At 39.3% G+C, this 13,985-nt stretch overlaps 2 protein-coding genes across 6 annotated transcripts in view; one reads left to right on the top strand and one right to left on the bottom strand.

The window, feature by feature from the left end:
- The window catches only part of PLEKHH2 (pleckstrin homology, MyTH4 and FERM domain containing H2), a 105,002-nt gene that overhangs the window by 18,840 nt on the left and 72,177 nt on the right, over nucleotides 1-13,985 (top strand). For 4 of the 5 annotated variants that reach the window (XM_087436833.1, XM_087436829.1, XM_087436830.1 and 1 more), the window contains exon 3: nucleotides 7,208-7,270. In XM_087436833.1, the coding sequence (XP_087292959.1) occupies nucleotides 7,208-7,270 (63 nt within the window). Of the gene's footprint in view, nucleotides 1-3,680; nucleotides 3,763-7,207; nucleotides 7,271-13,985 lie in introns of all 5 variants that reach the window. The other variant, XM_087436832.1, reaches the window with a different exon arrangement.
- Nucleotides 5,259-5,841, bottom strand: C1GALT1C1L (C1GALT1 specific chaperone 1 like). Its single transcript, XM_014792281.2, is given in 4 exon segments — nucleotides 5,259-5,431; nucleotides 5,434-5,528; nucleotides 5,530-5,616; nucleotides 5,618-5,841. Coding segments are annotated over 4 exon segments (579 nt in total).

Below are 13,985 nucleotides of genomic sequence, written 5' to 3'. Positions count from 1 at the left end.
AGGTAGAAAGTCAATGCCATAGGAGCAGAAAAAAAGTTATTTGCCAGTGGTAAAAATACTATCCTTCATACAGGCATAGTGCTTTACAGCTGTCATTTCATTCAGTAATTTATAATATATTTAATACCTACCTATAATATATTGAATACCTATTGAATAGATAGGTATTCAATTTATATTTATTTATACAGGTCTTTATATGTATGTAACAGTGAGGCAAACAGACAAGGCTTCTGTCCTCACTGTTATCACTAGAAACCAAACATTTCAGAAAGAGAAATCTGACAAGATATTTGTATAGTCCTTGTCTTAGTCCGTTCAGGCTACTCTAACAAAATACCACAAACGTGTAGCTTATAAACAACAGAAATTTATTTCTCACAGTTCTGAAGGCTGGAAGTTTGAGATCAGGGTGCCAGCAATGTTGGGTGAGGGCCCTCTTCCAAGTCACAGTATTCTCCTTGTATCCTCACATAGCAGAAGGGGCTAGGGGGCTCTGTGGGATCTCTTTTATAAAGGCACTGATTGCATTCATGAGGGCCCCACTCTCATGATCTAATCACCTTCCAAAGGTCCTGCCTCCTAACACCATCACATTGGGCATTAGGATTCCAGCATGTGAATTTGAGGGGAACACAAACATTCAGACTGCAGCTCCTGGCCGCCCCAAATTCATGTCCTTCTCTCATGCAAAATACTTTCGTTCCATCCCAACAGCCCCAAAGGTTGTAACTCTTCCAGCACCAACTTAAAAGTCTGAAGTCCAAAGTTTCATCTAAATATCGTCTAAGTCAGATACGAGTGAGACTCAAGGTATGATTCATTCTGAGGAAAATTCCCCTCCAGCTGTGAACCTCTGAAATGAAACAAGTTATACACTTCCAAAATACAATGGTGGGATAGGCATAGGGCAGACATTTCACTGCAAAAGAGAGAAGTAGGAAAGAAAGAAGGAGCAACAAGTGAGTCCAAAACCCACACAAGGCAAACAACATTAACTCTTAAGGCTTGAGAATAATCTTCTTTAACTAGATGTTCTGCCCTCTGGGGCAAAGCTCCTATATTCTGGACCCACGTGGAGAGGGTGGGGGTCTTGCCTTCTGGACATACTCTGGCATCCCGGCCCCCATGGCTTTACTGGGTACAGCCACATGGCAGCTCTCATGGGTTGGAGTTTTACTCTGGTGGTTCTACCAGTTGAGGTCCCAGGGATGGCCCCACCCCCATGGCATTGCCCTGGTAGGGGCTCTCGAGGTGGCCTTCTGCTTGGGATATGTGCCTGCAACTTTGGGTGGCTCCATCCTTCTAAATTTAGGTAGAGGTAACCATGCCCCCACAGCTCTGCTGGGCAGGGGTCAGGCCCCCATGGCTGTGGGCAGCACCACTTTGGTTTGGGCTCTGCCTTGGTTTGGGCGGAGGTTGTTTGGCCTGTTGAAACCCAAGCAATGGTCCCCCCACTTTTTGAAACTGAGGAGGCAGCCTGATAATCTCTGAATTGTGTTTAGGGTTCTTCTTTCCTTGTGTTGAAGAACAGCCCATGTTCATAGCTATATAGCTGTATGGTCTCCTCCTGTGAAATCTAAGTCCAACAGCCTTCCTCATTACTTCCTCGCATGTTCAAACGAACTGTTTTCCTGCTGGGGTGGCTGATTAGGTCTGTGGTTCAAACCCATACTAATCCCTTCATCAAAAGATGGCTTGGCCACACCCTCTTCTCTCCTGAACAAGCTTTCTCATTTCTTTCAATATGGACAGGTTGAAAAACTTCCAAATTTTTAGGTTCTGCTTCTTCTTTGATTAACAATTCCATCTTTAAGTCATTTCTCTCGTTTCGAATTTTACTATAAGCATTCAAGAAGAACAAGGCCACTCCTTAAACACTTTGCTTAGAAATTTTCTCAGCCAAATATCCAATTTCATTGCTTACAAGTTCTACCTCCCTCAAAACACTAGGACAGGAACACAATACAGTGAAGCTCTTTGCTAGTTTATAGCAAGGATCGCCTTTACTCCATTTTCCAATAACGTGTTCTTCATTTCAGTCTGAGACCTCATTACAATGGCCTTTACCATCCATCATATTTCTACCAACCTTCTGTTCACAACCACTTAGGTATTCTCTAAGAAGGTTGAGGCTTTCTCTACAGCTTTCCTGTTCTCCTTCTGAGCTCTCACCAGAATTGCTTTTAATGGTCTGTTCATGGCAATGAGGTTTTTTCTGCCATGCACCTCAAAATTCTTCCAGCCTCTACCCATTACACAATTTCAAAGTCACTTCCACGTTTTTAGGTATTTGTTACAGTAGCAGTCCACTCTCAGTACCGATTTTCTGTCTTAGTCCGTTCTGGCTGCTGTAACAAAATACTACAGACTGTATAGCTTACAAACAATAGAAACTTATTTCTCACAGTTCTAGAGGCTGAAAGTCTGAGATCAGGGTGCCAGCAAAGTTGGGTTAGGGCCCTCTTCTGGGTTGTAGACTTTTTGTATTTTCATCTGGAAGAAGGGGCTGGGGAGCTCTGTGGGATCTGTATTATAAAAGCACTAATCCCTCCCATGCGGGCTTCATCCTCAGGACTTCATCATCATCACACTGGGTGTTAGGATTCCAACCTGCGGAATTTTGGGAAGACACAAGCATTCACACCGTGGTAATCCTCTTAAGAAACTATTCAGGGCCAGCCCCGTGGCCCTGCAGTTAAGTGCGCGCGCTCCTGCTCCGCTGCTGGCGGCCTGGATTTAGATCCCGGGCGTGCACCGACACACCGCTTCTCCAGCCATGCTGAGGCCGCGTCCCACATACAGCAACTAGAAGGATGTGCAACTATGACATACAACTATCTACTGGGGCTTTGGGGCGGAAAAAAAATTAAAAAAAAAAGAAACTATTCAATCTTTCATTATTATTATTAAGACTATTTTTTTTGGAGCAGTTATAGGTTCACAGAAAAATTAGGGAGAAGGTACAGAAATTTCCCATATATTCCCTGCCCAACACATTCGTAGTCTCACTTATTATCAACATTCCCCACCATAGTGGTACATTTGTTACAACTGATGAACCTACATTTGCACATCATAATCACCCAAAGTCCATAGTTTCACTCTTGGTGTTGTACATTCTGTGGGTTTGGACAAATGTATAATGACATGTATTCATCATTATGGTATCATACAGAGTATTTTCACTGCCCTAAAAAGCTCTGTGCTCTGTTTATTCATCCCGCCCATCTCCCACCAACCCCTAGCAACCACTGATCTTTTTATTATCTTCATAGTTTTCCAGAATGTCATATAATTGGAATCATACAGTGTGTAGCCTTTTCAGATTGACTTCTTTCACTTAAAAATGTGCATTTAAGTTTCCTCCATGTCTTTCCATGGCTTGATAGCTTATTTCTTTTAGTGCTAAATAATATTTCATTGTCTGGACGTACCACGGTTTATTTATCCATTCACCTACTGAAGGACATCTTGGTTGCTTCTAAGTTTTGGCAATTATAAATAAAGATGCTGCGAACATCTGTGTGCAAGTTTTTGTGTGGACATAAGTTTTCAACTCCTTTGGGTAAATACCAAGGAGTGCGATTGCTGGATCATATGGCAAGAGTATGTTTAGTTTTGTAAGAAACCACCAAACTGTCTTCCAAGGTGGCTGTACCATTTTGCATTCTCACCAGCAGTGAAGGAGAGTTCTTGGTGCCCCACATCCTCATCAGCATTTGGTGTTGTCAGCGTTCTGGATTTTGGCCATTCAAGTAGGTATGTCAGTCATTTTTTTTTTTTTTCACTAGCAAAATTTTACAGATCAGCAACCTGTTTGTGAATTTTCCTGTTTTTCCCGGCAGCCTCAATAATATTCAAAGTTGATGCTCCATAAGTGCAAAAATTCTCCTGAAAACATAACAATGTAGTTACATAGTAGAGGTGACGATTGTCAGCATATGGAATGTGATGTCGGCATGTGCCTGCCAGTTTTTTTGGTTTAAGGAACAGCGTAGACAGGAGATAATGCTTGTCCAACTGCTTGCTTCCACAATAGTTGTTATTAGTGCCGTCAGGTCAGTTCTGACTCTTGCGTACAGCAGAGCCGAATGCTGCCCGGTCTTTTTGCGCTATCCTCTCACCTTCTGGTGCTATATCAGACAATGCTCCACTGCCATTCATAGAGTTTTCATGGCCAGTTTTTTGGGAAGTGAGTGGCCAGGTCCTTCTTCCTAGTCTGACTTAGTCTAGAAGCTCCACTGAAACCTGTCCACCATGGGTGACCCTGCTGGTATTTGAAATACTGGTGGCGTAGCTTTTAGCATCACAGCAACATGCAGCTACCATAGTATGACAACCAACAGACGGGTAGTGTGGTTTCCTGACCAGGTGAGAGCACCAAATCTTAACCACTAGACCACCAGGGCTGGCTTTTGCATAGTGCCATAGTCTATAACAATAACTCAATAAATCCTTTTAAACAATAATACTTGCTTATTAAACATTTGAAATATTTTTTGCAAAAATTAAAGGTGATATGAGTCCAGAGAATGCACTTGGGAAATATCTATTTACATATCCAAATATTTGAAACCTCTTCCAGAATCTAGATCCCTGCAATAATAGTCTGTGTTATTTTGGCAGTTAAATTGCCATAAATAGTGACAATGGAATGTTTTACACTTTTGTCATCCAATAGAAATAGAATGTGAGACACATATGTAATTTAAAATTTTCTAGTAAACATTAATAAAATGAAAAAGAAACAGGTGAAATTAATTTTAATATTATATTTTATTTAATGCAACATATCCAAAATGTTATCATTTCAATGTGAGTCAATAGAAAAAAATTACTGAGACGCCGGCCCGGTGGCGTAGTGGTTAAGTTCACATGCTCCGCTTTGGCAGCCCAGGGTTCACAGTTTCAGATCCCAGGTGTGGATATACACACCGCTTATCAAGCCATGCTGTGGCAGGCATCCCATGTGTAAAGTGGAGCAAGATGGGCATGGATGTTAGCCCAGGGCCAATCTTCCTCAGCAAAAAGAGGAGGATTGGTAACAGATGTTAGCTCAGGGCTAATCTTCCTCACCACACACACACAAAAAATTTACTGAGATATTTTATACTTTTTGTACTGGGTTTTCAAATAATATATGTATTATCGAATGAAGTATGTATTCTACACTTACATCACATTTCAATTCACATTTCAAGTGAATCCACATTTCAAGTACTCTTGGACAGCACAGTTCTATTATTCTCTAGCCCTCAGTCATTTTCTGAACCATTTGGATGCAAGAAAACCAGCGTGTCCTTCAAATAATGTCCAAATGCCCTGAGCCGGTGCACACCATACATCATTACTATCATCTTTTTAGGAGTCAGTACATTTAAAGTAATAGCCATATCTGAACAGCAGCCTTCTACTACTTGCTGAGGGGATTAGACATTATCTCTTGAATAAGATGTGCAATTGGTTTTGTATTAAATACAGCTCTTCTTTTGGAATCCTCTGCATTTTCTGCAAGAACTCTTGGATTTCAGGCCAACTGCCAGCTGCATATCTTCAGATAACTTCTAAATCACACTTTGATCTGCACACTTTCCAGACTTATTGAGAAGGCTGTCTTTTCAGACTCTATCCTTAAAAGACAATTCCTCCTTCCATAGTCATGTATTCGAGGTCACCAGATGTTATAGTCTGGCCCAGATAGAAAGGTTGTGATGCATCCCTAGTAAACAGAAGATACTTTAAATTTTCACCAGCAGCAAATGTAGTGGGGTGTGCAAGGAAGAACCACTGATAGTTGCCACCATGCTTTTCAAAGACTTATCTGTAAATTTTCCTCATCTATCCACATATCGTATTTTTTTTTTTTTTGTATTAAACAACCTATCATTTTTAGTACTGTAGGGCTCTGTTGCCTCAGTGTTTGGTCCAACTCTCTTTCACTACAGTCCAATACTGCTCATCTTTGATACAGTGAACATGGATACGTTCCTTTCCTGAGCTACATGCGTTGCACTTCTGAGGTGTTTAGGAAATATTTTCCATTGTGGGGGGGAAGGTGATGGTACTCGTGGTCTTGAGTTTTACCTCTGCGTGAATGTTCATTTGCCTAAGCACAGTTATTAAAACACAGTAAATGCTCCCGAGCAGTGTGCTCTTAAGAAATGATACATTCATAGCGCAAACCGTCTTTCAGGCATTGAGAACAGTGTGCAGGTCAAACGCAGCCTCGGGTGGGGTCGCCCACGTGGTCCAGAGCTGGCTGCCGCGCTCCCCGCTGGGCCGGTCGACTACAGAGGGCCGCTTCTCCGTGGTTTCGAGAAGGGGGCGGGGCATGTTGGCTTTGGGGGTAGGCCCCGGAGTGCTGTGAGTTTGAGGTGCTCTGAAAGTTCTGGGCCTCTGGAATACCAACCAACAGTAAAATTGAAAATGAGAGTACGTTGAGCCACAGATTGCTCTAGAGTTGTCTATATTTCAACACTCAGAAAAAAAGAATTTGGAATTGAGTTTTATATCATGATTGTGTATTCTATACCTGGTACACGTTTCTTATGTTAATTTGCATTGGGTCCTTTTTAAGGCTTTTGTTTATTTTACTTATAATATTCATTTTAGTATTTTACTTTATATCTATGCACTTTTAATTCTCTACAGAACTTAAAAAAAAATACCCATATATTTTTCGATTCTTTGTGACCTATGCTTTTTGTGGACGTGTGTGGTTAATCAGAGTCTCTTCTATACTCTTTCTGTCACAATCTGTAAGTATTAAAACTACCCGGATGTTTGACTTAAACGTACCACATATGGAGCTTATGAGAATATACCACTTTCTGATATTATTGTGACTTTTTGATCAACAAATCGAGTATGACATCTGAGGTCTTACTATTCTCTTAGATTTAATTTATTCTTAATATGTGTCGACCAGTAATTTCTAATTTCTAGTCCAACGAAGAAAATTCTGTTGATGAATACTCATGTAGTATATATTACATTGTATTAAAAGTATCAAACCTTTGGTATTTTGATCAATTTTTAAATATGCACTGAAAGAGTCTTTAATGTGATAAATTGTATGTAATTCATATCCATTGAAGTACTTTAAATATTCTTAAAGAATTTGATAACATTGTGAGATTTTTAAGTCTCTTTCCAAAAGGGAAATGTGAATTTTTATATTTTTTCTATTTTTCCTCACTTCCAGATGCAACAGCTTGAGAGACAAGTTATCGATGCTGAACGTCAAGCAGAAAAAGCTTTTCAACAGGTAGGGTATAGTTTTAGTTAAAAAAATTTTTTTCTGCCTCTACCAATATAAACATTGTTTTGCCCAAAACAGCCCTCAAAATAGCCCTCAGCTCTTCTCTACATCTTATCATTTTGACAGTTCATGAGCTGGCTCCATAGACAAAATGGAGAACCTAACTGTATTTTGCCCCTTCACAAATTTTCAAAAGGATAAAAATGCCTGCATGAGGAATTTTTATTTTACTTCCGAGAAAATCGAATATGACTTTTATTGTAATCCTAACCATAATGAAGTATATGTATACATATGTTCATAGCAGCTTTATTTATAGTAACAGAGTTGGAAGTAATATGAATGCTATATTATAAAAGAATGAATAAGTGAACTATATCAACTCCATGAAATATTAAACAACCATTAAAAATAATTATTACAGAGCCAGCCCTGATGGCCTAGTGGTTAAAGTTTGGTGTGCTCCACTTCTGTGACCACACCACTCCTCTGTCAGTAGCCATGCTGTGGCGGTGGCTCACATAGAAGAACTAGAAGGACTTAACAACTAGAGTATACAACTAAGTACTGGGGCTTTGGGGAGGAAAAAAAAAAAGAGAGAGGAAAATTGGCAACAGATGTTAGCTCAGGGCAAATCTTTCCCAGCAAAAAAAAACAAAAAACAATTATTACAAAGGATAAGTACTAATACGGAAAAATGCTTAGAGTTATATTAGGAAAAATATATGCAAAATTTTCTACTTAATATGTTAATAGATATGAAGGAGAAAAGTCAAACTTTTAATAAATCACTTAACCCTTTCTGGGCTTTTCCAGCAATAAAATGAGTGGTTTGGATGAGCCTACCAGCCTTAAAGTTTGTCTAATGATCCTAAATCTATAGCTTCACATTTTATCAAAAAATCTCTGTCAGATTCAATCAAGTCAAAAATTTCAAAATTATTATTTATTCCAAGAAGTGTTTATTAAATTTCTTATACTCTCTCTAAGTTTGTCATGTTTCTTCCCTTCAGTTTGAGTACCACCAAATCTTGCTTTCACCTAAAAGATTTAATTTTACACAGTAGACGTTTTAGTGGGCTGACAAATTTATAAATAAACCCAATCCAACCTAACCCTTGATTTTCTTGCCAAATCCTTGATTTCTATGCCAAATTTCAACTACTACAAGAGTAGAGAAAATAGTATAAGGAACCCCCATTGCCAACTTCAACAATTGGTCAATTCATGGCTAGTCTGTACCTCCATTCACTTTTTCCCTCACCACCTCCATGCTGGGTTATTTTGAAGCAAATCCCAGACATCATATCATTTCACCCATGAGTATTTCAGCAACTAATCTAAAAATAAAGACTTAGGGCCGGCCCCGTGGCTCAGCGGTTAAGTGCGCGTGCTCCGCTACTGGCGGCCCGGGTTCGGATCTCGGGCGCGCACCAACGCACCGCTTCTCCGGCCATGCTGAGGCCGTGTCCTACATACAGCAACTAGAAAGATGTGCAACTATGACATACAACTATCTACTGGGGCTTTGGGGAGAAAAAAGGAGGAGGATTGGCAATAGATGTTAGCTCAGAGCCAGTCTTCCTCAGCAAAAAGAGGAGGATTAGCATGGATGTTAGCTCAGGGCTGATCTTCCTCACAAAAAAAAAAAAAAAAAAGAATCTAAAAAAATAAATAAATACAATAAAAATAAAGACTTAAAAATCATAACTACGGGGGGCCAGCCCCATGGCCTAGTGGTTAAGTTCAGTTTGCTCTGCTTCGGCAGCCTGGGTTTGGTTACCAGGCATGGACCTACACCACTCATCGGCAGCCATGCTGTGGCAGTGACCCATATACAAAATAGAGGAAGATTGGCACGGATATTAGCTCAAGGGGAATCTTCCTCGGCAAAAAAAAAAAAAATCATAAGTACGGTACCATCATCACACCAAAAAATAACTGATAGTTCTTTAAAACCTCAAATTTAGATATTGGTAGAAGTACTAGTAGTAATGGTAAGGATCTGTGCTGTGCTTGGCTTTTTTTTTTTTTTTTTTTGGTGAGCAAGATTGGCTCTGGGCTAACATCTATTACCAATCTTCCTCTTTTTGTTGAGGAAGTTTAGCCCTGAGCTAACCTCCTTGCTCATCTTCCTCTATTTTTGTCTATGGGACACCACCACAGCATGGCTTGATGAACAGTGCATAGGTCCACTCCCAGGATCCGAACCTGCAAACCCTGGGCTGCTGAAGTGGAGCACATGAACTTAATCACTATGCCACTGGCCCCCTGTGCTTGGCTTTTTATATTCTCTAGCTGATAGGACTAAATAGTAATATCTCCACTTATATCTATAAAAAGCCAATAATTAACAGTAAAATCATACAAGGTCACTTACATTCTATGAAAGACTCTAATGTTTATGTCACTGTCTGTCATTCTACACCAAGTGTCTTTGTTTTTCTCTGTAGTGTCCCTGTTTAGCCCCACACCTTCCAGCACACGTTTGTCAGTCTGTCTGCCTCTCTGACTTTCATGTATCCCTCCTTGTCTTTCCCTTTCTGACTTTGGCCTGTCCTAGTGTTGTCTCTCTTTACCTCTGTACCCATGGCTGTCTCTCCGTGTCTCTCTGTTTGTTCTTCCCTATCTTCCCCTTCCTTTGCTCTCTCTCTCCTTTAACTGTTCGTTTTATAGGAAAAAAAGAAAGACATTGAGGATGGTTTTGTTTTGCCTTTTCTTAAATTAAAATTCTTAATTCGTATATGTAGCAAATTTGTTTAGCTCTGAAAAGTAAACAAATTAAGTATTTTTTATTTGTGATTTTCAGGATTTTTTTCCTCTGATTCACTGGATCTTAAGAGAAAAAAAGAATCCCCATTCCCAATTCAAGGGAAGCAAACCGTGGTAATTTGTAGCCATCAGGGCCCAACCACTGATCTCGATAAGTTAACAGGAAGAATTTCTTATTTGAAGTTGTCGTTTGAGGATGTCAGGTGTAAAGTCATTTAATTCTGTGTGCTACATTTTTAAGCAAAGGGACACCATGATTGGTTATTTTAGACATACTGCCCTAAATCAAACTCTCCCCTGCCCCTCCCCAAAAGAGTGAGAATTGCAAATCTCCCAAAGTTTCTATATAATTTAGCAAAATCTGTAGATATTTCTTTTTGTCACAACAGTTTAAATTTGTTCAGTTCCTATTTTGTTATACTTCAGAGGAATTGTTTCCTTAAATACTTCATAATGAATCTAAAAGTTAACAGGAAATATAAATAGAGAGCAGATGAATTCTCATGCACTGCTTATATCACCTTTTTTCCGCTTTTGCAAAACTAAGTAAACGTTATTGACTTAGAGTAACTGAATCCTTTGCTGTCTTTAACAGTTACCATGGGGCTGTGGCCTATCTGCTGTTTATGTTGCTTAAATTTAGCTTGTCCTTTGTCATTGAGCCGTATCCTAAGACTTAAACTGTATTTATATTAACCAAAAAGGAATGTTTCACCACTAAAAGCAGTAGTCAGCTGAAACCAGGTGCGCTCTCCACTTGAGCTTTGTACATTTTTCTCCTTGTTTCTTAATGAGTGGTTTCACCTGCATAACCATTAAATAAGTTATCTATAGGAAAAAAATCACATTTTTCCAGATACATCTTGGCAATCTGTATACTTAATGTTGTAGTACATTTTTATTGTTATTCACAAGTTTTGAAAGCAGTATGTGCGTATCAACCCAGTACTGCTTATGAGTGTTCTTTGAGACAGAAGAGCAGCAAATAGCATATTTGAGAGAGACTGATATGCAGGATTCTTTCTCAAGTATCTGATAAGGTGTATACTCCAGTCTATTAGACTAATTTATGCTAACCAAAGAGGGGTAGATAATTTCCCCTGCAGAAGTTTGTGTTTTCATTCTGTCCTTCCAGGCTTTGATTCCTTGCTTGTATTTGTTTCTGACTTGGTAGGAGCTGGATTTAAAGTTCCCTCTGACCACTCTGATATGTTGGCTAATCTGCCTTTCTGTAAAGTTAGTTCTTAGTATCCAAGTCATTCTTGGTTCTTAATAAATGATTACTCCTCGGTCATCCTAATATCCAGGACTTGTAATGATTTGCTTCATTACGTGGAAACCTGCTTTATCCAGTGCTGTTCCACTTTGCCTTCAGTGAGAATAGTTCTGGCCTTACTGCATAAATTATGGAGCACCAGGCCAAAATAATTGAGTTTAAATTGTGATTAGAATTATTAATTAATGTGCAATAAATTTTAAATAACTGGAAAATGGTCTGAGATTCAAAATACTCTTACGATGCCTTTCTTCATTCTATTTTAGAACTATCAGATGTCTTTGTCATGCCGTTGTAATGTATAGATAGAAATAGAAATTTTCAACCTCCACTCAAAAATACAGTCACATCTTGATTACTTGTAGTGGGGGAGGAGGGGATGAAGTTAGAAATGGGAAGAAGGAAATATTGATATGGGTAATTACAATGGGAACAATATTTGCAACTCCTGCTTTCTTCAGTGTGGGCAGGAAAATGGAAAATAGCATTGGGAGTTGTGTCAGGGTCCCCAAGACTACCCACAGGTTTGATGATTCACCAGAAGGACTCACAGAACCCAGAAAAGCTGTTATACTTATGGTTATGGTTTATTACAGTGAAAGAATACAAATTAAAATCAGCAAAGGAAAAATGCACATAGAGCAGAGTCCAGGAGAAACCAAGCGCGAGTTTCCAGTTGTCTTCTCCTAGTGGAGTTACACAGAGATGCACTTGATTCTCCTATCACTGTGTGACAAGTTGTACAAAAATTGCCAACCAGAGAAGTTCTTCAAGGCCTTTGTGTCCAGAATTTTTATTGGGGGACATCAGTCTTATAGGCGTGGAATGCACACATGACTAACCTTAGCTACTCAGTCTCCAGCCCCTCCAGAGGTCAAAGTGATACAGCATGGCCCAGGACCCCAGGTGAATGAACAAAAAGGGCATTCACCATCAATCACATTGTTAGCATTAATTATCTGGTGTGGCCCAATATCTCAAGATGTGTAAAGAGAGTTATCAGGCAGGATGTTTCAAGGGCTCAAAGATTATTTCTCAGGAGCCAGTCAAGGGCCAGTCCTTTCTTTGGAGTGTACAGGGTTTGAGCACCCCAGGTCGTCTGAGTCAACCCTTTACTGCACAATAGCTTAGGGACCTCAGAAGCAAGGATCAACAAGACTTTGGGGAAAGGGCTGAGGAGTGTGCTGATGTGGGTGGATGCAACCAGAGGATCTCCTGGAAGTAAAGGGTAAATGTACCCTAAAAGTGCAAAGCATTCCTCACTGGAAGATATCCACGTATAGGTAATTGCAAGCTTCTTTAACAACCAATTTGAATTCATAGGTGTTTGTTATTGGCCAGTCTCTGAGTAGTTAAAATTCTTATATGGTTCAGGTTAAATGAATGGAAAAAGAACTAGGCTATTTTCCGTGTACCTGTGGTAAGATATTTTAAAAGGCTGCTTGGTTTTTATGTAAACCTCTTAGCATTTCTGTAGACCTCTTATTCATACTAATTACCAAGGAAGGCTGGCTAATCCTGTGGAATTTGGTCCTATCAGGACCAATTGGTAAGTAGGTTGCCTATAAGTACTTTGTAATCTCTCTTCCTAAGAGATTTTGCCACTTTTGCCCATAGTTTTCTTGTCTAGGAGAGTTGTTTATCTAAAAACAATGGTTGAATTAAACAGTTGCTCATGGCAAAGATACATCTAACATTCATTCATAAAATGAGAACACCTTTCAAACTGAACGTGTTTTTCAGAGAAGAGTTAGTTTTCCAGGACTGTAGCCCTTTTCTAAGCAATAATAGGACAATTTTATGTGGCAGCCCAATGTCTGTAGGATCGCTTGCCCCAACTTAATAAAAGGAAACTGTAGGTGTAGGTCTGGTAGTATCTCTGTCTCTTCTTATTTAGTTAATTTTTTTTTTCTTGAGGTTTATTGTCTGTTATTCTATCCCTGGAGGAGAACTGCCATTTTGGACTTGGTTTCTGCTCTTCTCTCCCTGCTTCCACAGCTACAGAATGCCCTGTGTGGAAGTGGCTGTCCCATCTTAAGACTGACCCTTGGTATATGCTGTCCAGCTCTCTGTCCTGCTCTGGCTGTTTTTCATGACAGCATCTTTGATGTAGACCTTTGTCTTTGACCTCTTGGTCTGTTCCTGCAGAGAGCCTGCTATATTATGTTAAAAAATCTAAATCTTAAGATAACTTAAAATTACCATTCGGCTAGTGGAATACATTTTTTGTTTTATATTTTTTGATCTACTTTTATTTTCATAGTTTCCAGCCATGTGGGTGGTATTTAAATAGGACACTTTTGGCATTTGAGTTGAATTTACGTTTATACAGTGAACTCACAGATGAAACCTTGTATTCATGGTTAAAAAACAAAACCAAACTAACCGTAACACCCTCCATCTAGAAACCCTCATTAGTCAAGTATTTTTGAACTTTAAGTTTATTGTGATTTTTCAGAGGTGTTTTAGTAGCTTAAGATTTTTCATCTTACCTATCACCTTTAATTTCTCAAATGCTTTTACGTATTTTTCTTCTTTGCCCCCTATAATCTAAAACATTGCTAAAATTACATTCTTACCTATTTAGGGTACGTAGAATAAAAGACTTAATATTATATACAGTGCCCAGTACTTTATTTTCTTTCTTACTATCATTAACATCTCACACATGCC

The sequence above is a fragment of the Ceratotherium simum genome, chromosome 11 (assembly GCF_057802395.1).
Source record: "Ceratotherium simum simum isolate JZ-2026a chromosome 11, ASM5780239v1, whole genome shotgun sequence".
In the NCBI taxonomy this organism is placed as follows: domain Eukaryota; kingdom Metazoa; phylum Chordata; class Mammalia; order Perissodactyla; family Rhinocerotidae; genus Ceratotherium; species Ceratotherium simum.
This window is presented reverse-complemented; position numbering and strand designations above follow the sequence as displayed.